The 23,175-nt window shown below is 58.4% G+C and overlaps 8 protein-coding genes across 14 annotated transcripts; 3 read left to right on the plus strand and 5 right to left on the minus strand.

The window, feature by feature from the left end:
- Positions 1-5: 5 nt before the first annotated feature.
- podn (podocan) lies at positions 6-4,731 on the minus strand. Of its 3 annotated transcripts, XM_077607976.1 has the most exons (12): positions 4,600-4,731; positions 3,506-4,453; positions 3,149-3,416; positions 2,700-2,793; positions 2,520-2,584; positions 2,349-2,458; positions 2,111-2,267; positions 1,918-2,033; positions 1,631-1,844; positions 1,081-1,524; positions 862-1,010; positions 6-726 (listed from the first exon to the last, which is right to left on the minus strand). In XM_077607976.1, exons 2-12 carry the CDS (start codon positions 3,655-3,657, stop codon positions 618-620), a joined length of 1,878 nt encoding a protein of 625 aa, XP_077464102.1. In that variant the 5' UTR covers positions 3,658-4,453; positions 4,600-4,731; the 3' UTR covers positions 6-617. The 3 variants fall into 3 exon arrangements, with proteins under 3 accessions (XP_077464102.1, XP_077464103.1, XP_077464101.1); XM_077607977.1 differs by lacking the exon at positions 4,600-4,731 and having other exon boundaries at positions 3,149-3,413; positions 3,506-4,590; XM_077607975.1 differs by lacking the exon at positions 4,600-4,731 and having other exon boundaries at positions 3,506-4,590.
- scp2b (sterol carrier protein 2b) lies at positions 4,716-6,142 on the minus strand. 4 transcript variants are annotated; one of them, XM_077608003.1, is made up of 5 exons: positions 5,789-6,142; positions 5,556-5,653; positions 5,352-5,486; positions 5,196-5,275; positions 4,716-5,039 (listed from the first exon to the last, which is right to left on the minus strand). In XM_077608003.1, exons 1-5 carry the CDS (start codon positions 5,809-5,811, stop codon positions 4,944-4,946), a joined length of 432 nt encoding a protein of 143 aa, XP_077464129.1. In that variant the 5' UTR covers positions 5,812-6,142; the 3' UTR covers positions 4,716-4,943. The 4 variants fall into 4 exon arrangements, with proteins under 4 accessions (XP_077464129.1, XP_077464127.1, XP_077464131.1 ...); XM_077608001.1 differs by having other exon boundaries at positions 5,556-5,656; positions 5,789-6,126; XM_077608005.1 differs by having other exon boundaries at positions 5,352-5,481; positions 5,557-5,653; positions 5,789-6,113.
- Positions 6,143-6,794: 652 nt separating this feature from the next.
- cpt2 (carnitine palmitoyltransferase 2) lies at positions 6,795-10,252 on the plus strand. Its single transcript, XM_077607974.1, has 8 exons — positions 6,795-7,016; positions 7,304-7,384; positions 7,487-7,588; positions 7,654-8,139; positions 8,222-8,452; positions 8,526-8,818; positions 8,912-9,208; positions 9,397-10,252. The coding sequence occupies exons 1-8, from the start codon at positions 6,823-6,825 to the stop codon at positions 9,720-9,722; spliced, it is 2,010 nt and encodes a 669-aa protein (XP_077464100.1). The 5' UTR covers positions 6,795-6,822; the 3' UTR covers positions 9,723-10,252.
- Positions 10,253-10,268: 16 nt separating this feature from the next.
- On the minus strand, positions 10,269-11,891 carry magoh (mago homolog, exon junction complex subunit). Its single transcript, XM_077608000.1, has 5 exons — positions 11,663-11,891; positions 10,946-11,004; positions 10,732-10,842; positions 10,570-10,652; positions 10,269-10,484 (listed from the first exon to the last, which is right to left on the minus strand). Exons 1-5 carry the CDS (start codon positions 11,751-11,753, stop codon positions 10,385-10,387), a joined length of 444 nt encoding a protein of 147 aa, XP_077464126.1. The 5' UTR covers positions 11,754-11,891; the 3' UTR covers positions 10,269-10,384.
- A 21-nt stretch (positions 11,892-11,912) lies between these two features.
- Positions 11,913-13,698, plus strand: aatf (apoptosis antagonizing transcription factor). Its single transcript, XM_077607981.1, has 4 exons — positions 11,913-12,287; positions 12,385-12,897; positions 12,971-13,216; positions 13,313-13,698. Exons 1-4 carry the CDS (start codon positions 11,981-11,983, stop codon positions 13,681-13,683), a joined length of 1,437 nt encoding a protein of 478 aa, XP_077464107.1. The 5' UTR covers positions 11,913-11,980; the 3' UTR covers positions 13,684-13,698.
- A 467-nt stretch (positions 13,699-14,165) lies between these two features.
- tmco1 (transmembrane and coiled-coil domains 1) lies at positions 14,166-15,955 on the plus strand. The gene is made up of 7 exons (XM_077607999.1): positions 14,166-14,329; positions 15,018-15,095; positions 15,178-15,237; positions 15,308-15,354; positions 15,429-15,496; positions 15,585-15,729; positions 15,810-15,955. The coding sequence occupies exons 1-7, from the start codon at positions 14,260-14,262 to the stop codon at positions 15,906-15,908; spliced, it is 567 nt and encodes a 188-aa protein (XP_077464125.1). The 5' UTR covers positions 14,166-14,259; the 3' UTR covers positions 15,909-15,955.
- Positions 15,956-16,203: 248 nt separating this feature from the next.
- Positions 16,204-18,627, minus strand: LOC144079314 (syntaxin-6-like). Of its 2 annotated transcripts, XM_077607992.1 has the most exons (9): positions 18,472-18,627; positions 18,139-18,362; positions 17,494-17,663; positions 17,299-17,393; positions 17,165-17,218; positions 16,939-17,013; positions 16,760-16,866; positions 16,578-16,672; positions 16,204-16,495 (listed from the first exon to the last, which is right to left on the minus strand). In XM_077607992.1, the coding sequence occupies exons 2-9, from the start codon at positions 18,360-18,362 to the stop codon at positions 16,419-16,421; spliced, it is 897 nt and encodes a 298-aa protein (XP_077464118.1). In that variant the 5' UTR covers positions 18,472-18,627; the 3' UTR covers positions 16,204-16,418. The 2 variants fall into 2 exon arrangements, with proteins under 2 accessions (XP_077464118.1, XP_077464119.1); XM_077607993.1 differs by lacking the exon at positions 18,472-18,627 and having other exon boundaries at positions 18,139-18,450.
- A 312-nt stretch (positions 18,628-18,939) lies between these two features.
- Positions 18,940-23,032, minus strand: LOC144079311 (ELAV-like protein 1). The gene is made up of 8 exons (XM_077607989.1): positions 22,811-23,032; positions 22,168-22,240; positions 22,047-22,109; positions 21,806-21,971; positions 20,316-20,419; positions 19,829-19,982; positions 19,518-19,743; positions 18,940-19,402 (listed from the first exon to the last, which is right to left on the minus strand). The coding sequence occupies exons 2-8, from the start codon at positions 22,201-22,203 to the stop codon at positions 19,093-19,095; spliced, it is 1,059 nt and encodes a 352-aa protein (XP_077464115.1). The 5' UTR covers positions 22,204-22,240; positions 22,811-23,032; the 3' UTR covers positions 18,940-19,092.
- Between the last annotated feature and the right edge of the window lie 143 nt (positions 23,033-23,175).

Genomic DNA, 23,175 nt, shown 5'->3' on the forward strand with positions numbered 1-23,175 from the left:
CTCTAACTCTTCTTAGCGATAGACGTGGAACAAACGTCTGCAGGGAGACGTGGTTAGTTAGTCAGCTAGCTAGCTAGCTAACTAGATAGATAGCCGCCAGCGAGCTAGCCGTCGGCCATGTCCCGCGTCTTCCCATAGGCAAGAGGTGTAACTAGATGCGAAAAGTCGTCCTCGGCGGCCATCTTTGAGTCCACCATCTCGAGCTGCTACCTTCCCCTCGCAAGGGTGCAACCACGCGGACGGGAGGTGAAAAGACACCGAAAGAACGGAACGTTGCCGTTTTGATGCGCTAGAATAGATCTTTAATTTGCTTCTCAATGTAAGAGGAGTATGCTTTCAAGAATACAAAAATACAATCACTCAGCGTCACATCGGTTGGCTTCCGCTAATCGTCATCGCTAAAACTTCACGACGAGCGCAGATTTTGTTCGGTGCATTTCGTTCCGAAAAGAGCTCTTTTGTTATTTCTTTTACCTTGCGTGGTGAGCTGAAATTTCAGGGGAGAAAACGAGAAAGCCGGACGCCGGCGTTCCAATTTGGAAGGAAATGGGTTCAAAAGCCAGGAAGGAAGCCAAGTCGAGGTTTTTTCAAATGCCGGGAGCCAGACCGGGAAGGTCCTAACGACGCTCGGAGCCCTCTTGGTCGTCCTCGTCGCCGATGTCGATCTTCTGGCCCAGGAGCGCCAGCGAGCTGTCGTCCAGTGCCGAGGCTGACAGGCGGTTGAACCTTAAGCGGAAGGCGCAAATAATAATAATTACAATTTTTAAAAAAAGAAGAAGAAGAAAATGCAGCCTTTTGAGACAAAGATGGAGAGAGGATGAAGGATTTTCGCTGCGTCTAACCCTCATCGAGCGTCGTTACCTCAGGTTGATTTTTTGAATGTTGGGGAGGCCTTCAAAGGCGGAGGCGGCGATGCTCGCGATGCGGTTCCCGCGCAGGTCCAGGTGCTCCAGCGACTCGGGCAGGTCGGACGGCACGTGCGACAGCCGGTTGCCCGAAAGGTCCAACGTCTGCGGCGACAACGGCAGCCGTCGAGTATATTTCCGCAACGTTTGCCTTTCTTTCCGACTCGGAACTGACCGTCAGGGCGGCGAGCTCCATCCAGGCCCCCTGGTAGAAGGAGTTGAGGGCGAGGCGGTTGTCGGCCAGGATCAGCACGCGCAGGCTCTCCATGCCGGCCAGGGCGCCCTCGGGCAGCGCCTCCATGCCGGCGCCCTTGGCCTCCAGCAGGCGCAGGCCCCGCGGCAGGGCCACGGGCAGCGAGCGCAGCGCGTTGCCCGACAGCCGCAGCGTCTCCAGCCGGCGCAGCTTGCGGAAGGCGTCGCGGTGCAGCTTGCCCTCGCTCAGCCGGTTGTAGCTCAGGTCCAGCTCGCTCAGCGTGTGCAGCGCCGCCAGGTCGTTGCGGCCGATCTCCGAGATGGCGTTGCGCAGCAGCACCAGCGTCTTGGCCCGCCGGGGCAGGCCCCGGGGCACGCGTTCCAGCTGGTTGTTGTGCATGTGAAGCGTGTGCAGCTTCTTCAGACCCTGGCCAAACGGATAAACGGATCCCAACGCAAACTCGGGTGACCGTGCGTGCGTGCGTGCGTGCGTCCGTGCGTCCGTGAGCGCCCCCGAGCCATCGCCCACTTACCTGGAAAGCGGCCGGGTGGATCGAGCGGGAGCGCAGATGATTGTTGTGCAGCAGGAGGTACTCCAGCTGGCGCACGTGGGTCAGCGCGTCGGCGGGGATGCCTTGGATGGAGTTCTTCTCCAGGTGCAGCAGCACCAGGTTGGCCGGCAGCCCCTTTGGCACGGCGCTCAAATTGTTGTTGGACAGGTCCAGGCACTCCAGGGCGCTCACTTGGCTGGAAGACACAAACGGACGGCGTGGGACGGAGTCGGGCGGCGCCTGTCACCCCGCCTCCTCCCGCGCCCTACCCGAACGTGCGGTTATCCACGCTTTCGTCGTTCAGGAGGTTGTTCTGCAAGTGCAACTCTCGAAGGTTGGGCAGGCCGTCCAATGCCCCGGCCGGGATCCTCTCCAGCTTGTTGCTCTGCGGAAAGAGACTGAGCGTTCAGGGGAGGGGGGCGGGTTTTGGCGCTCGGCCCTATTTCCCGGCCCACCCGACACCTTCAGGTGAAGCCGGACCAAGCCGGGCGGCAGGTTCCCGGGCACGGCGCTCAGGAGATTGCTGGACAGCGTGAGGATCTCCAGGCCGTCGGAAGCCCGGAACAGCTCGGCGGGGAGCCCCTGGTCCGTCAGCTTGTTGTCGTGGAGGTAGACGGACCTGCGGAGACGGTCCCGCGTCTGGCCGGTGGCTCACTTGGCCCGGCCCGAACCCGCCGCTCGGGCGACGATCGAGCCCTACTTCAGACGGGGTTTGCCGCCGAACGTGCCCGGGGAGATCCGGCTCAGCCGATTGGCGGCAAAGTCGGCGCTGACCAAGCCGGGCGGCAGGGCCGCCGGGGTCCGGGTGAGCTGAAACGAGCGGAGGAACGCTCGGCCCCGAGCTCTCGGCCGCCCGGCGCTCGCCGCTTACCTGGTTGTTGGCCAGGTACAGATAAGCCAGTCCCTCCAGCGTCTCCAAGCCTCCGTCTTCCAGCCCTGCCCACAGGAGGTCCGGCCGTGGTCTCATTTGAACGCAAGCGGACAAAAACCCACGGCTCGCTGGCGTTTGGGATACAAGGCCGTTTCAATGACATTGCAATAGAATCCTGACCGTGGGTGGTGAGGCGGTTGTTCTGCAGGTTGAGCGTTTCCAGCTGATCCAGGTTGGACAGGTCCTCCGCCCGTATCTCCTCGATGTTGTTGTTCTGCAATGGGGAGAAAAAGAAAATCAACTCACGGTTGACCCACGTAGCGATACGTGGATATTTTTCAATATCTATTTTTATTGCAAAGGTGGCTATCGTATGGGCTTTTCCCCCCCAAGATGCACCCACATCACGGGGGAACTCGACTACCATTTGGGTCCATTGTGGCTTGGCACCACCTAGCAGCCAGTGCTACCAAACAATTGAAGATGTTCATTTCCACAACCAGTCTAATCATCGGTCTCAAATTGCCTCCAGTCTATCGGACAATTTGGGGGGGGAAAGTATAGGGATCTTTGAATGGTCGCCGGACCTCTACCCTCAACCATTGGCATGCGGGGGTCTCGGTCAGCACCTGGAGGGCCACTCGACGAGTGTCGGGCGGCAGCCCCGTCGGGAACCGCGTCAGGCCGACGCCGGCGCAGTCCACCGCGCCCTCGGCCGCGCAGGCGCAGTCCCACGGGCATCCCGGGGGGGCGGTGGACTCCCCGCGGGGGGCCTCGGTGCCGGCGGCGTGGGGCTCCTCCGCCCGCGACCCCACCGGCGGGAGCACCAGGAGCAGGAGCGGCAGGATGGGGAGAAGGCCGCCTCCGGGAAAGGCCATGCTCGCCGTCACCGCCCTGCTTATTTCGCCAGACCCACCAAGGATTTGAAAGAATGCGCCGGGCGGGACCGGACCCGGGCGGACGGGAATGGTCGGAGACGTCCTCACCCTGTCTGGCGGAGGCGCGGATGAGCCAGCGCGCTTCCCGATCGGCCGAGCTTCTTCAAGAAAGCAGCGGGAGCGCCCAAAAGAAAGCCGACGGCGCTGGCTGGCGGTGGAGCGCTAACGGAGGAGCAAATCCACTCGGGGCTTTGCTTCATCCTTTGCTTCAGACATTCTTAAGCATTTGTTGGCGGACTGACCGAGGAGCCGCCACCTCCAGATGTTTGTGCAAGCCAGCGCTGGCTGGGAAGGAGGGAGTCAGTGAGGGGGGGGAGGGAAGGGTTATGGCTTTTTTTTTTTTGGGAGACGGCCACCAGATCTTGTTGTTTCAAGCCCTCCTTCCAGAGCCAATGAAAAGCTAGCGCTCCCCATCTTGGACCCTGGTTGACACTTGGACAAGAAACACGTCTGGGATTATTATGGAATGGATGTGATGACACGGCACAAATCCGAGTCCGCCACGCCAATGTGTTATACTTGTCCCCAAAGTGATCACGTGCTCCAAAATGGGTCCAGATCTCGTGGTTTTGACAAGATTGGAAAAAACTCAATTGGAGCCAACTGGATTTGGAGCCTTCGGGGACACTGGCTACCCGAGACTAGAGACATTAGGTCTCCGGCGGGCGCCGCGTAACGCCACGTTGCACGAGTCCGTGATTTATGGCGTAAAAGCCTCCGGGGGATGGCAAAGCCGTCTGGTCGCTGGCTTTCGCAATGGTGCGCAGCTGCACTCAATTGTCGCTTTGCGCAACTCCACTGGGCCGCCCCTTGGTTAGCCGGCCGGCATCTCGGTGGCGCCGTATTCTCCAAAGCCTTCGGGGCCTTTGGTGGGAGATTTGGTGGCTTTTCTGTCCCAGCCGACGACACCTCTTGGCCTATCTGCTTTTCCCGCAGGCCATCCGTTTGGTGGAGGGCCGTAACCCCAACCCTTGGTCGCGGGGGGCCGTCGGGCTTCTGTGGAAAAACAAAAAGCTCTCTCTTTCTCTGTCTTAAAAAAATGCAAAGCAAAAGACTTCCAGATGATCAAAGGGGGACGTCAAAGAGTCAATGGAAAACACGTGTCGCCCCCAGAGGTGGTGGTGCAGAGGGGGGCGGCCAACCTGGAGGAGAATCCTGCGGCGCATGCCACGCCTCAATTGTAATCACGACACCGACCCGCTAACGTTCGGGAGCAGTCAAAATAAATCAATAAATAAACAGACAGGACGTCAACAAGTAGACCATGATGTCGCTGACTTTACTAAACGGTGACATCTTTTCAGTAAAGCCCATGTTGCCGTACGAAAAAAAAAAGATTCAAGATGTGCAAAAAAAAGGTCCCCAAAAGGGCAACACCGACGGCGGCGCCGGTGAAAGTCAAGTCCCGACGGAAAGGCTTCCCGTTCCGGAAGAAAGAGAAAAACGAGCGCTTTCTCTCAGGAGCCGAAGCCAGACGACGCTCCGTCTACAGTTTGGCCTTGGCGGGCTGCAGCTGAAGCTTCTGGAGCTTCATGGCCAGGCCCATGTTGCCCGTGATCTTCAGCTTCCCTTGAAAGAAGGCCTGCACACACACACACACACAAGGTTGACTTGGAATGGCAACCGGGGGCGTTCTCCCTTGATTATGGGTTCTTTTGATTTTGGCGGACGGAGAACCCCTCGGCATTGGTTCATGGGTTGGTTCGTCCGTCCGTCCGAGAAGGAAGCTGGAGCGTACCGTCTGCGGGTTGACCTTTCCGCTCATGACGGCCAGCAGGTCGGAATCGGACACGGCGATGGTGCAGTCGGCTTTCTGGGCTGGCGGCGCAAAACAAGCGGCTTTTAGCCGTGGGCTTTCCAGCCGTCTGTCCATCGTGTCCGCGTCTCTCGTCACCTGTGTCGTTGTGCACGCGACCGCCGCCGTTCTTGACGTCCACCAACCAGGTGGCCTCCTTCCCGGCCGGCCCATCCTTCACCTTGAAGGCGAACACGCCACCGATCTTCTTGACAAACGCTTCGCCGTCCTGCTCCAAAAGAACAAAAAGAAAAAGAAAAGACGGCCCACTGGGTGGGTGGTTCGGTCTCTCTCTCACTCTCACCTGCCGCAGTTTCTCGTCGATTTCCCGGAAGACGGCGTGAGACTTGAAAGCCTCCAATCCGTGGCTGGCACCGCACAGGACGGCCACCAAGCTCGCCCTCCTCAACGCAACAAGCCACAGAGATGCCGCCGTCAAAGAGCGAAGGCCGCGACGCGAGCATTTTTTTTGGTTTCCGCGACGACGACGACCTCGGCTAAAGGTCACGGCTAATGGCTACATTTGGCAGGGTTACCTGGGCGCGTTGCCTTCGGGCATCCCGTCAAGACGGAGGTCGCCAGAAAAGCCAAAGTTCCGTCACGTCAACTTGGCTTGGGCAGATGTGGGTTCGGCTCGACGCAGCTGACGCCACTTCCGGGTTGCCGCCGCCGCCGCCTCTCTCTTCCAGACTCGACGAATCGATTCCAGAGGTATCAGGAACTTGCTGCTCTCTTGCTAGCTAGCTCATAGTTTGTCATTCAAACGAGTCCTATCGCTGAGAAAAAAAGACAGACAGAAAGAAAGAAAAAAACAGGGTTACCTAACCTAAAAGACACAACAAAGCTTTTTACAGTCGATGCAGCCTTGGAACCTTTAGACCAGGGAAACAATGGTGCCTGCAGGCCAAAAATGGCATTACAACCACTTATACTTCCCGCATTCATTTTTTTTGTGCTGGTGGTGGTAGACTAGTTTGTTAAACATATAGCAAGAAAATGCCTTTTTAAGGCACAATATACAAATCAATTCACTTTGGTGTGCCCGCAGTTCAACAGGAGGAGACGCCTATGGTCGTCAATGGCAGCGAGGCAAAAATTCAAACTGATTTCACATTGGCTGACGTTTTGGGGATTGTTTCCTCATTGGACAGAGTCCTTTTCGGTGCTTTTGCCAGCGGTTGGGCCGTCCGTTGACCGGAGAGCCAGTCGAACCGCTTCGCTCGGGACATGTCAGCGCTCCCTTTACGTGGGCGTGGTCTTCAGGGCATGACGCCGGGGGGTACCGTCACGTGACGTCAATCCCTTCCTGTGTAGAACGGGCTACTATTTCTTGTTTTTTGGAAGGGACTCGAGTGTCGGCGAATGAGATCTCCAATGAGCGGGGAGAAAAGGAGAAAGGGCCATTTCCGGAAGGGGCGCGATTAAAAGGCCGCTCGCTCTCTTCTCCTCTCCAGGACGCCGACTCGATAGGTTAAGTTGAGCAGGTGACAGCTGCCAGTTTGTCACTCGACTCGAACGCCCCCTCCTCCTCCTGCTCCTCCTCCTTCTTTCTCCCCTCTTCTCCGACAAAATGCTCCGCGCGGCTACGGCGAAGAAAGGCGCCGCTTTGGTCAGCTCCAGGTGGATGGTGCTGCTGCTCGAGCGACGGCGGCGGCGACGATGGGACTCGAGCCAGCCCCAGTACAGTTCCTCCGCTTCTTCGGACTCCGAGTTCCTGCACAGGAGCATCGTGCCCACCATGCACTACCAGCACAGTTTACCAAGGTAAGCGGTCGAGAGGCGCGCAAGGTGACGGACGGCCACCGATTGTTCCTACAATGCGGGGCAAAGTGCACGATGGCGTTCGCCCGGCGGCCGCCAGAGGGCGCCATTTCCCCAGGTGTCGGTGCCACCACTTTGACCTTTCATCTCGATGGCCATTTTGCCGTTCGATCAATGGACCGGACACGAAGTCACTGACACACTTTGATGATTGCCTTAATATGTATTGTCGGCTCGATCAAACAAACTCAAAGCCAAACCCTTCGCCGTCGTCACCGTCTCCTCGGCAGGTTGCCCATCCCCAAGTTGGAGGACAGCATCAGGCGCTATTTGGCCGCTCAGCAACCCTTGCTGGAAGAGCCACAGTTCAGGTGAGAGCCCAAGGAGCGTCCCCCGCCTGGCGCTGTCCCCCGTCTCACGCCGTCCCCCGCCTCACACCGTCAAACGCCGCCTTTCGTCTGGCGTCCTTTCAGAGAGACGGAGAAGGTGGCTCACGACTTCCTGGCCGGCCAAGGGCAAGAGTTGCACCGTGAGTTGGTGGCTCAGGATAAGAAGAACAAGCACACCAGCTACATCTCAGGTGACGTCGGTCGAGGGCGGCGGAGAGCGTCCCCCCCTAATTCGTCCCCACTCCCCCCACCTCAGACCCGTGGTTCGACATGTACCTGTCGGCGCGGGAGCCACTGGTGCTCAACTTCAACCCCTTCATGTCGCTGGCGCCGGACCCTCGGGGCGAAGGCAACGAGCAGCTGGCGCGCGCGGCCAACCTGACCTGCTCGGCCGTGCGCTTCCTGAAGACGCTGCGCGCCGGGTTGCTGGAGCCCGAGGTCTATCACCTGGAAGGCTCGCGGGGGCGCTCGGACGCCTTCAAGAAGCTGGTGCGCCTGGCGCCCGCCTCGCTGGCCTGGTACGCCTCCTACGCCGCCGGGGCCTTCCCGCTGGACATGTCGCAGTACTTCCGCCTCTTCAACTCCACGCGCGTCCCGCAAACGGGTCGTGACCGCCTGCTCACCGAGCCCGACGCTCGCCACCTGCTGGTCATGAGGAAGGGACACATGTACGTCTTTGACGTGCTGGACCGCGACGGCAACGCCGTGGCGCCGGCGCGCGTGCGGGATAACCTCGGGTACGTGCCAAACCGCCGCCGCCGCCATCAGCGGCGACATACTCGTTCGGAGAGTTTTAAACGAGGTCGAACCGCTCTTCAGCTGGATCCTGTCGGACGAGACGCCGGCGCCCGACTTCCCGCTGGGGACGCTGACCACGGAGAATCGCGACGTTTGGGCGGGGCTGAGGGAGAAGCTGTCGGCCGCCGGCAACGACGAGGCGCTGCGGGCGGTGGACACCGCCGTCTTCTGCCTGTGCCTGGACGACGTGGAGCTGCCCGACTCCGTGCGGGCCTCGCACAACATGCTGCACGGCGACGGCGTCAACCGATGGTAGGAGGCCCGCCCCGGCCGGCCGTCCGTAGGAGGCACCGCCCCCCCCGTTCGAGCTCCTCCCCTCTTCCAGGTTCGACAAGTCGCTGAGCGTGATCGTGGCCCGCGACGGCCACGCCGCCATCAACTTTGAGCACTCGTGGGGCGACGGCGTGGCCGTTCTGCGCTTCCTCAACGAGATCCACGGCGATGCCGTGGGTCGGCCGGCGGTGGCCTCCGGCGCCGCCCCCGCCGGAGGACCCACGCCCGACGCGCGGCGCCTCGGCTTCCGGCTGGACGAGGAGCTCCGGGAGGGCGTGCGGCGCGCCAAGGCGGCCTTCGACCGTGCCGTGGGCGGACTCACCATCGACGCCGTGCAGTTCACAGGTGTCGTCGTCGTGCTCCGATCCCGGTCCGGGGACGTTGCCCGTCTCCGTCAGACCTAGTTTTCGAAGCCAGAATATAAATTGCGTGCGTCAGGTGGCGGTAAAGAGCGCATCAAGGAATCCAAGCTGAGCCCCGACGCGGTGGCGCAGCTGGCCTTCCAGATGGCGTTCCTGCGGCAGTACGGCGTCACGCCGGCCACCTACGAGTCGTGCAGCACGGCCGCCTTCAAGCACGGCCGCACGGAGACCATCCGCCCCGCCAGCGTCTTCACGCGGCGTTGCGCCGCCGCCATGGTCCGCCCCGAGCGCCGCCGCTCGGCCGCCGAGCTGATGGAGATGTTGCGCCTGTGCTCCGGCCACCACGGTCGGCTCACCAAGGAGGCGGCCATGGGTGAGAGTCCGCCCCGTCCCGATTGGCGCGTGATTAACGGCGGTCGATGGAAAAGCAGTAGGAAGAATTGAAGGCAAATCCACAAAGTGTGTCGCAAATGCCCCAAATTGAAGAGTAGACGTGTGCAAAATGCCTCGGCCCTTTTTTTTTCCTTCTTCCGCTAATTGTTGCCCCCTTTCCTTCTTCAGGTCAGGGTTTCGACCGGCACCTGTTCGCCCTGCGGCGCCTGTCGGCCTCGCCGCACGCCTTTTACGCCGACCCGGCCTACGGCGCCATCAACCACAACGTGCTGTCCACCAGCACGCTGTCCAGCCCGGCGGTGGCCCTGGGCGGCTTCGCGCCGGTGGTGCCCGACGGCCTGGGCGTGGGCTACAACGTCCACGACGGCTGGATCGGCTGCAACGTCAGCGGCTACCCGGCCCGCGACGTCTCCGAGTTCCTCCGCTGCGTCTGCCGCTCGCTGGAAGACATCTTTGCCGTCCTGGACGGGAAGGAGCTCCCCGACTCGGCCTGAAGCCGCCTCCCACATACGCCTCCGTTTGCACTCCGGACTCGTGAGCGATATTAAAATGGCATGGAATGGACTCTTGCGCTTGATTCAAACTGTCAAGACGCATGACCACCACCAGACCAAAATATACAGAGTTCCAATCATGTGAAAACTAGAAAGAGGGTAAAAAAAAAAGAAGTGTGATTCTTACTCACTCGTCTTCTTGGAATCCTCCGAGGTGGGCTCGGCGGCATCCTCATCCGCGATCTGGTTTTTGGGTCACGTGACCACAGGCCGCCGTGGGTCAATTCAATCCAGTGCCTTTTATTGTCATGATACAAGTACCGTGAGATCTAAAGTTTCACCATGGCCCAAGTTAGGGTTGCTAGTCGGAGGTCTTGGCATTTTGGTGTGCTCAGCTGGGATAGGCTCCAGCACCCCCCACAACCCTAATGAGGATAAAGTGGTTCAGAAATGAGAAATGAAATGACAATGCTTTTGCTCTGCTCATTAGTATAACGACCTGGTCAAATAAAACCAAAATCCAAATCAAAGCGGCTAAGAGTCCGATTGCTTTTTGTGAAGGCACGCCTGCAAAACGTCGCTCCAAAGATTTATTTCAAAAAAGTCAACAAAGACGAGCAAATGTACAAAAGGCGGGAAAAAGGAAACTAAAAAGTGGCTTGTTAGATGGGCTTGATCTTGAAGTGAAGCCCGATCAGACTGAAGACCAAACACTTGAGGTCCTGCACCAGGTAGTAAAAGACTCGCAGACCTTCGGGATCCCTGACAAACCAAGGCGGACCGGTCAGAGAAGGGGGGGAAAGAATGACCGGGTGGGGCCAGGGAACCGGCGCCCCCATTTACTTACTTGGACTGGTTGACGTCGATCAAGGAGCCAATTTTGGACGTGGTGAAAGAAATGTGCTCGTCCCCGATGACAATTTCCAGCTCCTTGGGAAAGAGAAAAAAAATTGGTGCGGCCGAACGGGACTAATCGACGGCGAGCGTGAAGCGAGGCGACACACGCTACCTGTCTTCCCACGCGGTCCGGCGGCGGCCACAGCGCGTCGTCCTCTTTGGTGATCTCGCTGTCGTCGATGATCCTCTTCAGCTCCTCCATCACGCTTTTGTGGACGTACGCCTGGAAAAAAACAAACAGAGCGGGTTCTTCCGTCACTGAAGTGGCCAAATCCTACGGCCGCTTCCAAAGAACCGGTAAAACAAAAATAAAGACACAAACCCACCTCCTTTCTGATCATGACATCATTCTTGTAGTTGCTGTTATTGGCGTAGCGCAGTTTGCCTGCAAGGACCAAGCAAAAAGAGTCATAGGCAACATAGTTTTAGCTGCGGCTTTTTCCCTACCAAAAACTGTGTTTCGAGTGTTGGCAGCCTCCTTTTGAGAGCAAATTTCTCATTTGACTAAACATTCCTGACCCAAAAATTTTTTCCTGCTGGACCAAAGCATGTACTGAAGCTTAGCTCTTTTTTTGCTCCAGCAATAGTTCCTCTCGCTTTGAATAAAGCGAATGAGATGACATTTGTCGTCCATTAATTGCATTCAACACGTTCTAATTCTTCGAATATTAACTTGTATTCATGAGGATATACAAATGGCGGTCTCAATATACGTTTACGGTTTGTCCTAATTTGCAAAGCGTCCGTGTTGAAATACATTGAGCTAGACCCCTCTGAAATGTTTACTACTTAGCAAGTCATTCATTCAGGATCGACTACAATCCACATTTTTTTCCTCAGCCGACCGCCGGGAGTGGGCCGCGTTTCATCTTAACCTTCGAAAGCAACGCGCCGTGACTTCCAGTCGTCGTAAGGCTTGAAAAAACAAAACTTTCTGACAGAAGAAGTACGTTTGCAGCGCGTCCGGAGGGCTGAGGCCTAGCTTAGCTTAGCCTAGCCTCGCTCGGTTAACCACGTTAGCTTCGAGCCCGCACTCCACTTACCATCGGGCCTGAACTCGAACTCCAAGAACTCGTGGCCAAATTTGCCTTTGTGTCCGACGTAATACCTCAGGTAAAAGTCGCTGGTGGACATGATAGACGTTGGCGAAGTTTGGGAGGAAGCCGAAAAATGTCCCGCCGACACCAGCAAGCGAGCGAGCGAGAACGAAAAAGCACAAGCGAGTGGAACCGATCAAGGCGCATGCGCAAACTCGCTACCCATAGCAACGTCATCGGCAAGCGCCGCTCCTATTTGCACGCGCTCGCTCGCTCGCTCGCTCGCTCGTTCGTTCGCGGCGTTGTTTGTAAGCATCGTCCGTCATGGCGACCTCCTTTTCGGAGCAGCTCCAAGAGCTCCTCAACCCGCTGCCAAAGTTGGCCGACCCCGAGGACGACCATGACGAGGCCACCAAAGCCCGACTTGTCGACGCCTTCGCCGGAGACGACGTCCAGGAGGAGGTCGGCGTCGGCACCCTGCGGAAGAAAAACGCCTTCGGCACGTTGGCCGAGAGCGACGGGAGGTACCTGGGCCAGGCTGTCAGCCGCCAGCAGCTCTTCCACCACATGGAAATCGACCAACAAGAGGATGATGATGATGTTGATGTTGATTATTATGATCAAGACCTAAGTAAGTATTCCTTCTTATTCACGGACAGCTCACCCCCAAAATTTAGTAGCTATATTTGAAGGATGTATTTCTAACGTCTTCCGACTCTTGATTTAAGAAGAGGAAAAGGAGGAGGATGGCCTCGATGAGGAGGAGGAAGATGGCAGTGTCCAAGAATTAGACGAAGAAGAAGAAGACGAGGAGGAGGAGGAAAGGGGAGCCAAAGCAAAGGCGTCCGAATTGGAGTCGGACGAGCTCAGTGAAGGAGAGGCGGACTCTGATGAGCTCGGGGAAGGAGAGGCGGTCTCTGACGAGGACGGCGGCGGCGTGCGGGCCTTCTCTGGGGCTGGAGCCGGCGAGGAGGCGGAGAAGGGCGAGGCCGTCCGCCGCCAGCTGGCGCTGTGGGACCGCCTGCTGCGGACGCGCATCCAGATGCAGAAAGCGCTGGGCGGCGCCAACCTCCTGCCCCGCCCGCGCGCCCTCCCGTACTTCCGGGAGCGAGGCGGCGCCCCGCTGGCCGACGCCCTACGGAACGCGGGCCGGGCCTCCCGGGCCTTGCGGAGTTCCTTGGCGGACCTCCACCTCGGGTTGTTGCGCCAGAGTGCCGCACCCGTCCCGGAGACCCCCGAAGGTGGGGCCCCCCGTCGTCCGTCCGTACCGCCGCCAAACGAGCTCTTTTGACCTGGGTCCGTCTCGTCGATCAGGGGGGCAGGCGGAGGAGACGGCGGCCCGACGTTTCGCCGCCTTCCGGCCCCACGCCGACGCCCTGCTGCGCGAGTGGCAGGACAAAACCCGGGCCGGGGGCGGCCGCTTCGCCGCGCTGGAGCGCGACGCCCCCGGCCAGGTGGAGCGGATCCTCGCCGACCGGGAGCGGCTGCTGCGACGCACCCGCACGCGGCGCTCCGAATACCGCGTCCTCGGGGACCCGCCGCGTGGGCTCCCTTCAGCCGGTAGGTCAGAACCCAGCGCTAAGCATTCCAATCTGGGAAAAATGGTGTTGGACATTTGAAATTGAAAGAGAAATGTCAATATTCTGTGACGGACAGAGGAGGAGAAGGACGGCGCCGGCCGGCGAGGAGCGGCGGAGGACGAGGACGCCTTCGACGACGACGATTTTTACCATCAGCTGCTGCGCGAGCTGATCCAGCGCGAGGAGGCGGCGACGGAGGCGGCCGGCGGCGGCGGGCCCCAGTGGCTGCGGATCCAGAAGCTGCGAGGCAAGATGAAGAAGAAGCAGGTGGACACCAAGGCTAGCAAAGGTCGCAAGGTCCGCTTCCACGCGCACGCCAAGCTGCTCAACTTCATGGCGCCCGTGATCCGCGCCGACGACCTGGCCCACGACGCCCGCGACCAACTCTTCCGGGGCCTCTTCGCCGCCCCCTCCGGGGCACCCGACGCCCGCTACATCCTGGATTAGCCGGGGGGGGGGGGGGGGAACGTCGAGGCTTTTGCCCTGAAAAGAAACACTCTGGAGAAGACGGCTCGCTCGTCTTCCGAACCAACTCCAAAACTCTGGCATTTGGTTCTAGACGAGGAGGCGCCGAGCTGTGGCATGCGCGCAAAGCTCGCCACGTGGCCATCCGGCAACGGTCACGCTCCGAATAAAAACTGCTCTTTTGAGTGACACTGTCAATCCATGAACTGCCTACCTATCCAATCATCCACGCAGGACCTGTCAATGTTCCTTTATTTTATTTTTTGGTGTTGAAATAAAAGTGACATCAGAGACATACGCTGTCAATAAAGCACATTCTTAAAACTGACACAGATTGCTACAAACCTGAACCTTTGCTAAATGGGGGCCAAGAGTCGACAGATGAAGACGGTGAGTGTACCAATTGATTTGACTGCGACCTCCCCGACGCAAGATGGCCGTCTTGAGAAGGCATCGATCTTGATAGCGCGGCGACGGGAACCGGAAGCATTAGATCGCCTCGTCTCGTCGGCTCCGCTTCTTTTTCCGCCCAATCCTTTGGATTTGTCGGCCCGAAAGATGAGCACCATGTTCGCGGACACCATCCTCATCGTCTTCATCTCCGTGTGCACCGCGTTGCTAGCCGAAGGTGAGCTAACGCCGACCAGCGTCTGAAAAACAATGCCAAGCGTCCACATGTCCCGCATACGGCTCCGCCCCGTAATCACGTTTTAGCCAATAAATAAATAAAGCGGGTGGTGAGCAGTGGTGCAGTCATCGTGGTTTCGTACTGCGAGAGATGTGCTTCTTTTTCAAAAAGCACTGCAAAGCTCAACGGAAATCGCCTTCCAAGTGCTCGTCGGCCTATTGTTCAGAGGCCCGTTCCCAAGTGCATGACGGGAAATGTATTTTAGGAGGTCGAATCCGCTCGTCACCATCACCACGGAACGACTGCCAACACGACGAATCGCGTTCGAATGTCAGTCACCGTGGGAGGCTTTTTACCTGCACTTTTACAGCTCGGCCTCGTCGGGGCGCTAAAATGCCAGTTGAGTCGTTTCCGTCGTCCTCTCCTGCTCGTGCCTAAGCCAAAGTCAAAGTCAAAGCCTGCTCGCAGTAAATATATGGCGGTACGCGACATAGCGAGGGGATAAATGGCCAGTCGAGTCGTCGTCTCGCGACCAAACCCAGGTTGGAGCAAATATGGCTACGCGCGAGGTCACTAGCTCAACGGGAAGGCTTCCGACGCGTCTCAAAGTCGATGGATGCGAGTCCGGCGGCGACCCGGATTCTCCGCTGGCCCTTTCTTACCCCCCCCCCCATACTCCGCGGGACAGGAATCACGTGGGTCCTGGTGTACCGCACCGACAAGTACAAGCGGCTCAAGGCGGAGGTGGAAAAGCAGAGCAAGAAATGTGAGCCCACTCACCTCGCCTCGCGCCAGCCCAGCCCTCCCTCTCGCCGTCTCTAAAGTTCCGATTTTGTCTTTTGCCGCAGTGGAGAAGAAGAAGGAAACCATCACGGAATCGGCGGGACGCCAGCAGAAGAAGAAGATCGGTAAGAGGGCCCGTCCGGTCCGCGGCGCTGTCGGTAGCGTCTGACCGTGGCGTCTCCCTCCTGTTTGCAGAACGACAAGAAGAGAAACTGAAGAACAACAATCGGGATTTGTCCATGGTGAGTCGTGGCTGCCGACCCCGGCCGCCACAAATCCCGCCACCGCCCATCTCACCTTTTGCTTTCCCGCGCAGGTACGCATGAAGTCCATGTTTGCCATCGGCTTCTGCTTCACGGCTCTGATGGGCATGTTCAACTCCATGTGAGTCTCCCAAAGCTTCCCCCGAGACGGGCTTCCGGCCGGGCCTTTCCGGTCCACGCCCCGAGCCGCCGTCTTTTTTCCCTTTCAGTTTTGACGGGCGCGTGGTGGCCAAGCTGCCCTTCGTGCCGCTCTCCTACATCCAGGGCCTGTCGCACCGCAACCTGCTGGGCGACGACTACACCGACAGCTCCTTCATCTTCCTCTACATCCTGTGCACCATGTCCATCCGACAGGTAGCTTAGCGTTCGTTAGGGTTAGCCGCCCGTGCACCCGTCTTGGAAGGTCCCAGGCAGCTTTCTTTTGTCCCCGGCAGAACATCCAGAAGATGCTGGGCCTGGCGCCCTCCAGAGCGGCCACCAAGCAGGCCGGGGGCTTCCTAGGACCGCCTCCCCAGGCCGCCAAGTTCTCCTGAGCTCGCAGAAAAACAACAATAAAAATGTGTTCGCTCCCGTTGTCCAATCCCCGTCCCGTCTCTTCGCGAGCGACGCCTTTCCATCGGCGGGGGCGGCGGCGGCGCCACCTTCGTTCGACCAAACGCCAAAATCGGGGCCCGCGGCCGTGTCGGTGAAGCCGTCGTGACCTTTAAGCAATGATGTCTCAAAAGAGGATTTGCTCAATCTCATGTCGAAAAACCAGCGTCAAAGTCAAAGCGTCTGCTATCTATTCGATCGGACGTGGCCAAAAGAATTTGGGTCGGCTCGCTGGGAGAAGATGACAAAGGCCTTTATTTGAATTGACGGTCAGCCGCCTCGGGCGCCAACGTACAGGCTATTTTTTTGACGGCGCGTCCTCGCTGGGAGAATGCGCCGTTTAGTGTTTTGTTTTCTCTTTCCGACACCCCCCGCGTTCCGTTTTAGGAAGCGACAAAGGGCGCGGCTTTAGCGTTCTTCAACCCCGGGAAAAGGTTGGGATCGGCACGCCGTCACAGGACGAAGAGGAGGATGAGGACCACCAGGAGAACGGCCACGAGCACGCCGATGGCGCACCACTGGCGGCGATCTGCGTCCCGGCAAAGTCGGGTCAAAAGGGGGCCGGTCGGGTTCAGTGGCCCCGACTTGGCCCGGCCTGACCGCCTACCTACCGCTGGTCATGTGGGACACTTTAGCCATTTTCTTCATGACGTTGTCCAGCCGGGAGTGAGCGCGCTCCATCTCCTGGCCCATGTCGTCCAGCGCGCTGCCGGCAGAGAGAGAGAGAGAGAGTGACGGGATGACGGGGACGACGGCGACGACGGTTCGTCGGCGCTGGACAAAGAAGCCTCACTCGGCCTGCTGGTCTAGCTCCAAGCCGATGCGCTCCGACATGTTCTTGAGGACGCCGACGCTTCCGGACACCAGCCGCAGCTGCTCGTCCTGCTGCTCCGTCATCAGCTGCCCAGAGAGTCGCCCGCCGTCAGAGGGACGAGCGAGCGATGGATCGAGTTCGCCGTGCGTCGGCCCCACCTGTTGCTGGAGCTGCTGCTCCTCCAGAAAGTCGGCGTTGGCCCTCCGCGCCGGCGCCCCGTACTCGCCGGTGGCCTGCGCGCATTCGGGATACTCAAACTCCGCTCCGAAAGAGTCGTAAGAGCGGGAGGTCCGGCCGGGCCGGATGCCGGACCTCCCGCTTCAAACGGATTCCACGTAAAAGGCGCCGTCCGCGGCACCCCGCGAGTGCGGATGGGCCACCCACCCGCTTGTCGGCGAAGGTCACGGCTGGACTCGTGGACATGCGCTCCTTCATCTCCTAAAAAAAGAGGGAGCGAAAAGGTCACGCCGGAAGCCACATTGACGGCGTCGGCATTGGACGGAGGCTTGGCCAGCCACCTTGACGGCGCGCCTGGTGGCGGCGATGAAGGCTTTCCTCTTCGCCAGCTCGGCGCCATCCAGGTTGAACTTCTTAGGGTTGGACTCCACAATGCGTAGGGGCGCCGTTAAGGAAGCGGTCGTGGAAGAGTGGAGGAGCGGTGGAGGCCAACCAAACACACGCACACACACACGAGCCAGAGCTAGCTAGGATATCAACCGTCTCGTCCAGGTCTTCCAGGTCCCACTCGATGGAGCGCAGGCTGTTCCTCAGCTCGTTGGTGGTCCAGTCCATCTCCTCCTTGGAGGCTCCGCTCCCTTCCATGGCCAAGTGAGCCCATCGCCCGTGGAGGCTCTGGGCGCCGCTCAGCGCCTTCTGCACCTCGCTGGGTTCACACACAAAAAAAAACACAACAACAACAACACGTGACAAATGCGTTTTCGCTCGAGCGGAACCGAGCCACTCGCGCCGACCCTTCTCTGCAATCGGATTTTGTACCAAACAAGGAAAACCCAGTACTATCGGCACTGGACTGGGCCGGCCGGCCGGGGCATAGACGCACCGCCGACGCCGATTACAAGGGAGGCCGCTGGCCGTTCGTCTACGTCGGGCGTCCTGCCCAGCCCAGACCAGCCCTAGCCTTCCATGCCAACCTCCCAATCTGCCACTCCAAACGGATGCCCGAATGGCAAAAGGCGAGAGGACTGGCAGGGGAAGGAAGAAGGTCCGGAGAGCAAAGATTCGAGTTTGACGAAGAAAATGGCACTTGAAATACGCCGTCCCCAGCAGCAGCAGCAGCAGCCCCAGAGCGACGAGCGTATCGACGGACGCTTTAGCTCGGCTAGCGTGAGCGCGCTAACCCTTTGACGACGAAGAAGGGGTCTTCCATGGACATGTTGCCCTCTGCTTTCCGCTTCAGTCCGAGCCCATGGCGCAGGCGGCGAGCTCCGAGGTTCGCAAGTCTCCACGCGAGCGACCACCTTTTGTTGACATTTGTCGAAGACGAAGACGAAGGCGACGGTGGTGGCGAAGGCGCCCCCCGCGGTGGAAAAGCTACGAGCTTATCCGCGCAGACTACCGCCATCTGGCGGAGAGAAGTAAAGCCCCACGACAAAATAGAGCAGCCATCAAATCGTCGGCGATTTCAACGGGGGTTGACAATTCCGGTTTTTTTTTAAACAGTCTTCACTTACTTTGTTCTTCTCGGCGAGCACAAATGAATGCTTCTTTTGGGGGCTGATTGATGACTTCTCAGGTGTCAGGTGTGTCAAAACGTGAGGAGGTGGAGCAGGTTAGGATTTCATTTCCTTCTGCTCAAACACCTGATGGCAATCGACTGATTACTGATGAGCAAAAAAAAGCGGCCGTCTTGTTTGAAAAGCAGCTCGGCCATTTCCGGACTAGGCTTGATTCAATTGGCCGCAAAGGTTTCATACGAGCCAGCAGAGGGCGCGCTTTTAAACGTCCCGAAGCCCAAGAGACGACGCTTCGAGAGCCAGCCAGGTAGTCCTAGTTCATTTCCAACTCGTTGGAGCCAAACTGATGACTGGCCCTGGCCCTGGCCCCGGACGTAACCCCCAAACGGAAGGAGCCCCGGTCTGCTAGCACGCTGGAATGGCTTGCGTTTTTCTTTCCGCGGTCGAGCAAACTGCGCACGAGACTTTGGGGATGAGTTTTTTTTTATTGATTTGGTTTCACCGGACAAAAAATAAACAGTCTAAGACTAGTCCGAGACACGAAAAGGGGGCTAGGAGGAGCGAGCAACTACTTAAAAAAAAGGCTTGTGGGGAGATCCCACCCAGGTTGGAGGGGGTCTACTTGTGCCCTTTGCTGGTCTTGAAGGAGACCTGCAGGACTTTGTCGCCCAGCCTGTAGCCGTTGAGGTTGTGGATGGCCACGGCCGCCTCCTCGTAGTTGCTCATGGTGACGAAGCCGAAGCCTTTGCACTTGTTGCTGTTGAAGTCTCGGATCACCTTGACGTTGCTGACGGCGCCGAAGGGCCCGAAGAGCTGCCACAGCATGGACTCGTCCGCCTCCTGGCCCAGGTTGTAGATGAAGATGCACCAGCCGGCGGGGCCGCCCGCCGGAGCCCCGCCCCCGTAATCCGCGCCCATGGGCGAGAACCTGCGGCCGGCGGACGGACAAAGGACCAATTTGGTTAGACGCGGCCGCAAAGGGTGACAATAAAGGCCGTTGATTGATTTGAGGCCGGCCTCGTTGACGCCCCCCCCACCCCTACCTGAACCTCTGCGCCTGGTGGTGCACGGGGCCGGCCGAGCGCCGTGGCTGGCCCTGGTAGGCTTGCGAGGCCAGCTGAGTGTGGCGAACCTGGTTGGGGTTGGCGGCAAACTTGACCGTCAGGGTCTCCGAGCCCCCGGGCGCCATCTTCCCGTTCAGCTGTTTGATGGCCTCCTCCGCCTCCGCCCGCTTGTCAAAGCGGATGAAGGCCACGCCCCTCGACAGACCTGGAGGGCCGGAGGCGCGTCAGAAGGACGGACGGCGGGATGCGGGGATGTCTGTCGGACGGAAGGGGCGCGCGGGGGCTCTTACCCGAGGCCTGGTCCACCAGCACGCGGGAATTGATGATGTGTCCGAAGCGGGCAAACATGTCTTCCAGGTCCCGTTGACTGATGGCGCGCGGCAGGCCGCTAATGTACAGGTTGGCGTCTTTGATGGTGTCCGAGCTGGGCCGGGCGAACGACACCTGCGGAGAGAGGCGTCACCGTCAAGGCGCTTTTTCTGCCCGCCGACCCGACAGACAACAGACGTTTTCGCGCGCAAACGGCGCCAAGTACATTTGGCCAAAGTCACATTACATGTAAATAAAAAAATAAAATAAATCTTAACAGCCAAGTTTTGAGGGGGAAAACAAGGAAATCAAAGACATTAATTCTTGATCCAATCAAAGAATCAGTTTAAAAAAAAAAAAGACAGGCACAGTAGAAGTGGTTTTGTAAAAACCAAAAAAAGAAAAGAAAAAAAAGTTGAGTATCTTTTGGCGCCCCCTAGCGAGCAGCGAGTGAAAGTGGGACTTTACCTTGATGGTTTTAGACTGAAGCCTCAGGCCGTTGAGGGAACTGATTGCCCTCTCGGCATCACTAGCGTTAACAAAGTTAACAAAGCCGTAACCTAAACTGTGGCCTAGAAACACAAAGCAAAACAACAAAACAAAAACAACAACAAAATGGTCAACAAAAGTGCAAAGAGGCTGGCGGGCCAAATCACCTTTGACCTTTCGCTCCCTTCCCAAAACCTACACGCGTCATGGCCACACGGCAGGAAGATTCGGGGAGGGGCTTGGTTTGGGGATGTCCGCCCCCCAATCGTGACTGCTGATCCCCGCCCTTACCATTTGGTGTAAATACCAGCATCATAAGAAAACTAGATTTTTGGTCAACTATTGCGGGTGACAGTCGGTCGACCAAAGGCGTGCGTGGTGGCTTCCAAATGATAACAGCGCCTTTTTGGAGATGAAAAGGACACAATTGGGTGGGGACATCCGTGACTTTTGCCCCCAATTTTCATCTGCAGATAATTTGACATTGTTAAAAAAATAAAAATGGGCCAGTTCTCATACACAGTCCAGATAGACAAATTGGCCAAACGTACAACATTGGCCAAAAGAAAAGAAAAGCAAAACACCCACAGGGCGTTGACCTTTCAAAATAAAAGACAATCCTAGAGGCTTCCTCGGGGGTCGGCGCCGTTCCCGGCGGGGCGGGGCTTGGCGGCTCCGCGCCGGTCGATGTCGCCACCAGGGCCGCTGGAAGCCTTTTCCGTCGCCCAATCCGATAGTCCGCGCTACAAAAGGGGATTTTTGTGCACCCGCCGATACACGGGGGGTCGGTCGCGCCTCCCGCGAGCAACGCTACCTCCAAAGTCGTGTCGCTCTCTTTTTGGCGGACTTTCAAACAACGGGGGGGGGGGGGGGGGGGGTTGGGGGGGGGGGGGGGGGGAATGACTTTGGCCTCCGGGATGTTTAACAAGAAGGAGGAGGAGGAGGAGGAGAAGAATCAGAGTATATAAACGGAACGTCGACGACAATTCGAATGCATGTTCCCATGTAAAAGATGGCGGCGATTGCTAAAGAAAGAAAGGAAAATGAGGCCAATGGCGCCCGCTTATCACATTTTCCTTCAGGTGCTTGGATTCACAGGTACCAATTAAGTACCATAAGCACAATAAACCGCAGGTATCGCCATTTTGAACGGGCGAATGATAGGGAAGCGCGATGGTAACGTAGCTTTGTCCCGCCTCCGCAAGGCCCATCTAACGTCTCCAAACACATCCGGACGCACTAACTGCGCCACGGCGCCGGGAAATGCCAGGGAAAAATGACGCCGGAGGCTTCGGTGGACACATCGGTGCCGCCTTAGCCCCGGCCCCGCCCCCAAAGTCCCGTCGTGAACGAGCGAAAACCAGCGGGTTCTTTCGGCCGGAACGGCCGACAAAGCGTCCGACTCCCCGCCGCCCCTCGACGTTTCGTAACGGACGCGGACGGCGGCGGACGAAGGGAGACCGACGTACCCGTGACTTTGTCCCGGATGAGCTTGGCCGACTCCACCTGTCCCAGGTTGGCAAACAGGTTGCGCAGTTCGTCCTGGTTCATGCTCTGCGGCAAGTAGTTGACGATCAGGTTGGACCTGGAGTCGTCGTCCTCGTCCCGGACGAAGCCGTCGTCCTCGTACATGTCCTGCGGGGAAGGGGGGGGGGGGGGCGCCAGGCGTCAGCCGCACGGACGCTCCAAAAGAGGCGCAGACCGACTCACCTTCTCCACAACGGCTCCTTGGGAGTCTTGCTCGTCCGTCTGGGGCCCCTGCAGCTCGCACACCTGAAACACGTGGGCGGCGTCAGACGGGTCCCGGGTTCGGACCGCTCCGGGGACTCACCTTCAGGTACCTGACGTGTCCTCGTCTCAGCGCCATGCGTCGGATGGGCCGCCTGATGGACGCTCGCCGGTCCCTGTGACGGCATCGTCAGACGGAGGGAGGCACACAAAAAATTGAAATAAAAAAAAACATAACGGACGGAGAGCGACGGCTCGATTTTTTTTCTTTCTTTCTCGCGACTGAGCAGGACCAGCTAGCTAGCTGTGCGTATGTAAGCATCGAACGAAGTAAGTCAAAGAAAGACAAAACGAAAAGCCAGGCTAGCAAGACGTCAAACGTATTTCGACTGCCTGCCGCGTAGCAAAACTGCGGTAGTCGCATTCGGGGAACTAAAGACTTGGAGGCTCGTTTTGGCGCGGACCTTTCGCTGTCCAGGTTCGGTAGCCAGCACCTAGAGTTCGGGATGCGACGCCGACTTTCGCAAAAGACTTAGGTCGACCGGGCGGGGCTGGAAATATCTAGCCGGTCCGGACGTACGCCCGCCCGCCCGCAAGCGTCATTGTCGCCAACGTGCGGATAGCGACGAGCTAGGAGCTAGCAGTAGCCAGCGGCTAGCTGCTAGCAACTAGCGGTTAGCGGCTAGCGGTAGCCGCGGCTCACACAAAGAAAAGGATGGCGGGAAGAGGCCACGTCCGATTCTTACCCGGAACGACGAAAAGACGACGAGGAAAAGCAGCTGGCCGCCTACCGACCGGCCGACGTCTGGCTTCGGCGACGAGTCGAATGGGCCTGAGGCCACGGGGGAAAGCGTCCGAAATATCGCAAAAAGCAAACGAAGACGACGAAAAATCCAGTGCGCAACGCTGCAGCTTTTTTCTTCTTCGCCTCTTCCGTTCCTTCTTTCTCTTTGGTTTTACTTTCCTCTCTTGCTCGGCAACGTGCGCACGAGCGCCACTCTCTGGCCACTAACCGCATGACACCTTTCGGTCGGTAAATTATTCTTAAACCTTTGACACAAAAAGTGAAGTCATCCATAAGAATCTTTCACTCGTGTTTTTGTTTTGCTAC

This window comes from Stigmatopora argus, chromosome 8, assembly GCF_051989625.1.
Source record: "Stigmatopora argus isolate UIUO_Sarg chromosome 8, RoL_Sarg_1.0, whole genome shotgun sequence".
Taxonomy (NCBI): Eukaryota; Metazoa; Chordata; class Actinopteri; order Syngnathiformes; family Syngnathidae; genus Stigmatopora; species Stigmatopora argus.

Coding starts and splice junctions, on each gene's coding strand:
- cpt2 (XM_077607974.1), top strand. CDS start 6,823: ATGCTCCGCGCGGCTACGGCGAAGAAAGGCGCCGCTTTGGTCAGCTCC. Junction 8,819..8,911: donor CGACGCCGTGCAGTTCACAG/GTGTCGTCGTCG, acceptor TGCGTGCGTCAG/GTGGCGGTAAAGAGCGCATC. Junction 9,209..9,396: donor CACCAAGGAGGCGGCCATGG/GTGAGAGTCCGC, acceptor TTCCTTCTTCAG/GTCAGGGTTTCGACCGGCAC.
- tmco1 (XM_077607999.1), top strand. CDS start 14,260: ATGAGCACCATGTTCGCGGACACCATCCTCATCGTCTTCATCTCCGTG. Junction 14,330..15,017: donor CACCGCGTTGCTAGCCGAAG/GTGAGCTAACGC, acceptor TCCGCGGGACAG/GAATCACGTGGGTCCTGGTG. Junction 15,730..15,809: donor GCACCATGTCCATCCGACAG/GTAGCTTAGCGT, acceptor TGTCCCCGGCAG/AACATCCAGAAGATGCTGGG.
- podn (XM_077607976.1), bottom strand. CDS start 3,657: ATGAAGCAAAGCCCCGAGTGGATTTGCTCCTCCGTTAGCGCTCCACCG. Junction 2,034..2,110: donor TGGTCCGGCTTCACCTGAAG/GTGTCGGGTGGG, acceptor CTCTTTCCGCAG/AGCAACAAGCTGGAGAGGAT. Junction 727..861: donor ATTCAAAAAATCAACCTGAG/GTAACGACGCTC, acceptor CTTCCGCTTAAG/GTTCAACCGCCTGTCAGCCT.
- magoh (XM_077608000.1), bottom strand. CDS start 11,753: ATGTCCACCAGCGACTTTTACCTGAGGTATTACGTCGGACACAAAGGC. Junction 10,843..10,945: donor ATGTCATGATCAGAAAGGAG/GTGGGTTTGTGT, acceptor GTTTTTTTCCAG/GCGTACGTCCACAAAAGCGT. Junction 10,485..10,569: donor ATCGACGTCAACCAGTCCAA/GTAAGTAAATGG, acceptor TTGGTTTGTCAG/GGATCCCGAAGGTCTGCGAG.
- aatf (XM_077607981.1), top strand. CDS start 11,981: ATGGCGACCTCCTTTTCGGAGCAGCTCCAAGAGCTCCTCAACCCGCTG. Junction 12,898..12,970: donor CGTCCCGGAGACCCCCGAAG/GTGGGGCCCCCC, acceptor CTCGTCGATCAG/GGGGGCAGGCGGAGGAGACG. Junction 13,217..13,312: donor GCGTGGGCTCCCTTCAGCCG/GTAGGTCAGAAC, acceptor TGTGACGGACAG/AGGAGGAGAAGGACGGCGCC.
- LOC144079311 (XM_077607989.1), bottom strand. CDS start 22,203: ATGGCGCTGAGACGAGGACACGTCAGGTACCTGAAG. Junction 19,744..19,828: donor GCTGGTGGACCAGGCCTCGG/GTAAGAGCCCCC, acceptor CCGGCCCTCCAG/GTCTGTCGAGGGGCGTGGCC. Junction 19,403..19,517: donor CACCAGGCGCAGAGGTTCAG/GTAGGGGTGGGG, acceptor CGCCGGCCGCAG/GTTCTCGCCCATGGGCGCGG.
- LOC144079314 (XM_077607992.1), bottom strand. CDS start 18,362: ATGGCGGTAGTCTGCGCGGATAAGCTCGTAGCTTTTCCACCGCGGGGG. Junction 16,867..16,938: donor AGCAGCAGCTCCAGCAACAG/GTGGGGCCGACG, acceptor CTCTCTGGGCAG/CTGATGACGGAGCAGCAGGA. Junction 16,673..16,759: donor GAGCTAGACCAGCAGGCCGA/GTGAGGCTTCTT, acceptor CTCTGCCGGCAG/CGCGCTGGACGACATGGGCC.
- scp2b (XM_077608001.1), bottom strand. CDS start 5,811: ATGCCCGAAGGCAACGCGCCCAG. Junction 5,487..5,555: donor CGACGAGAAACTGCGGCAGG/TGAGAGTGAGAG, acceptor TTGTTCTTTTGG/AGCAGGACGGCGAAGCGTTT. Junction 5,040..5,195: donor GAAAGGTCAACCCGCAGACG/GTACGCTCCAGC, acceptor GTGTGTGTGCAG/GCCTTCTTTCAAGGGAAGCT.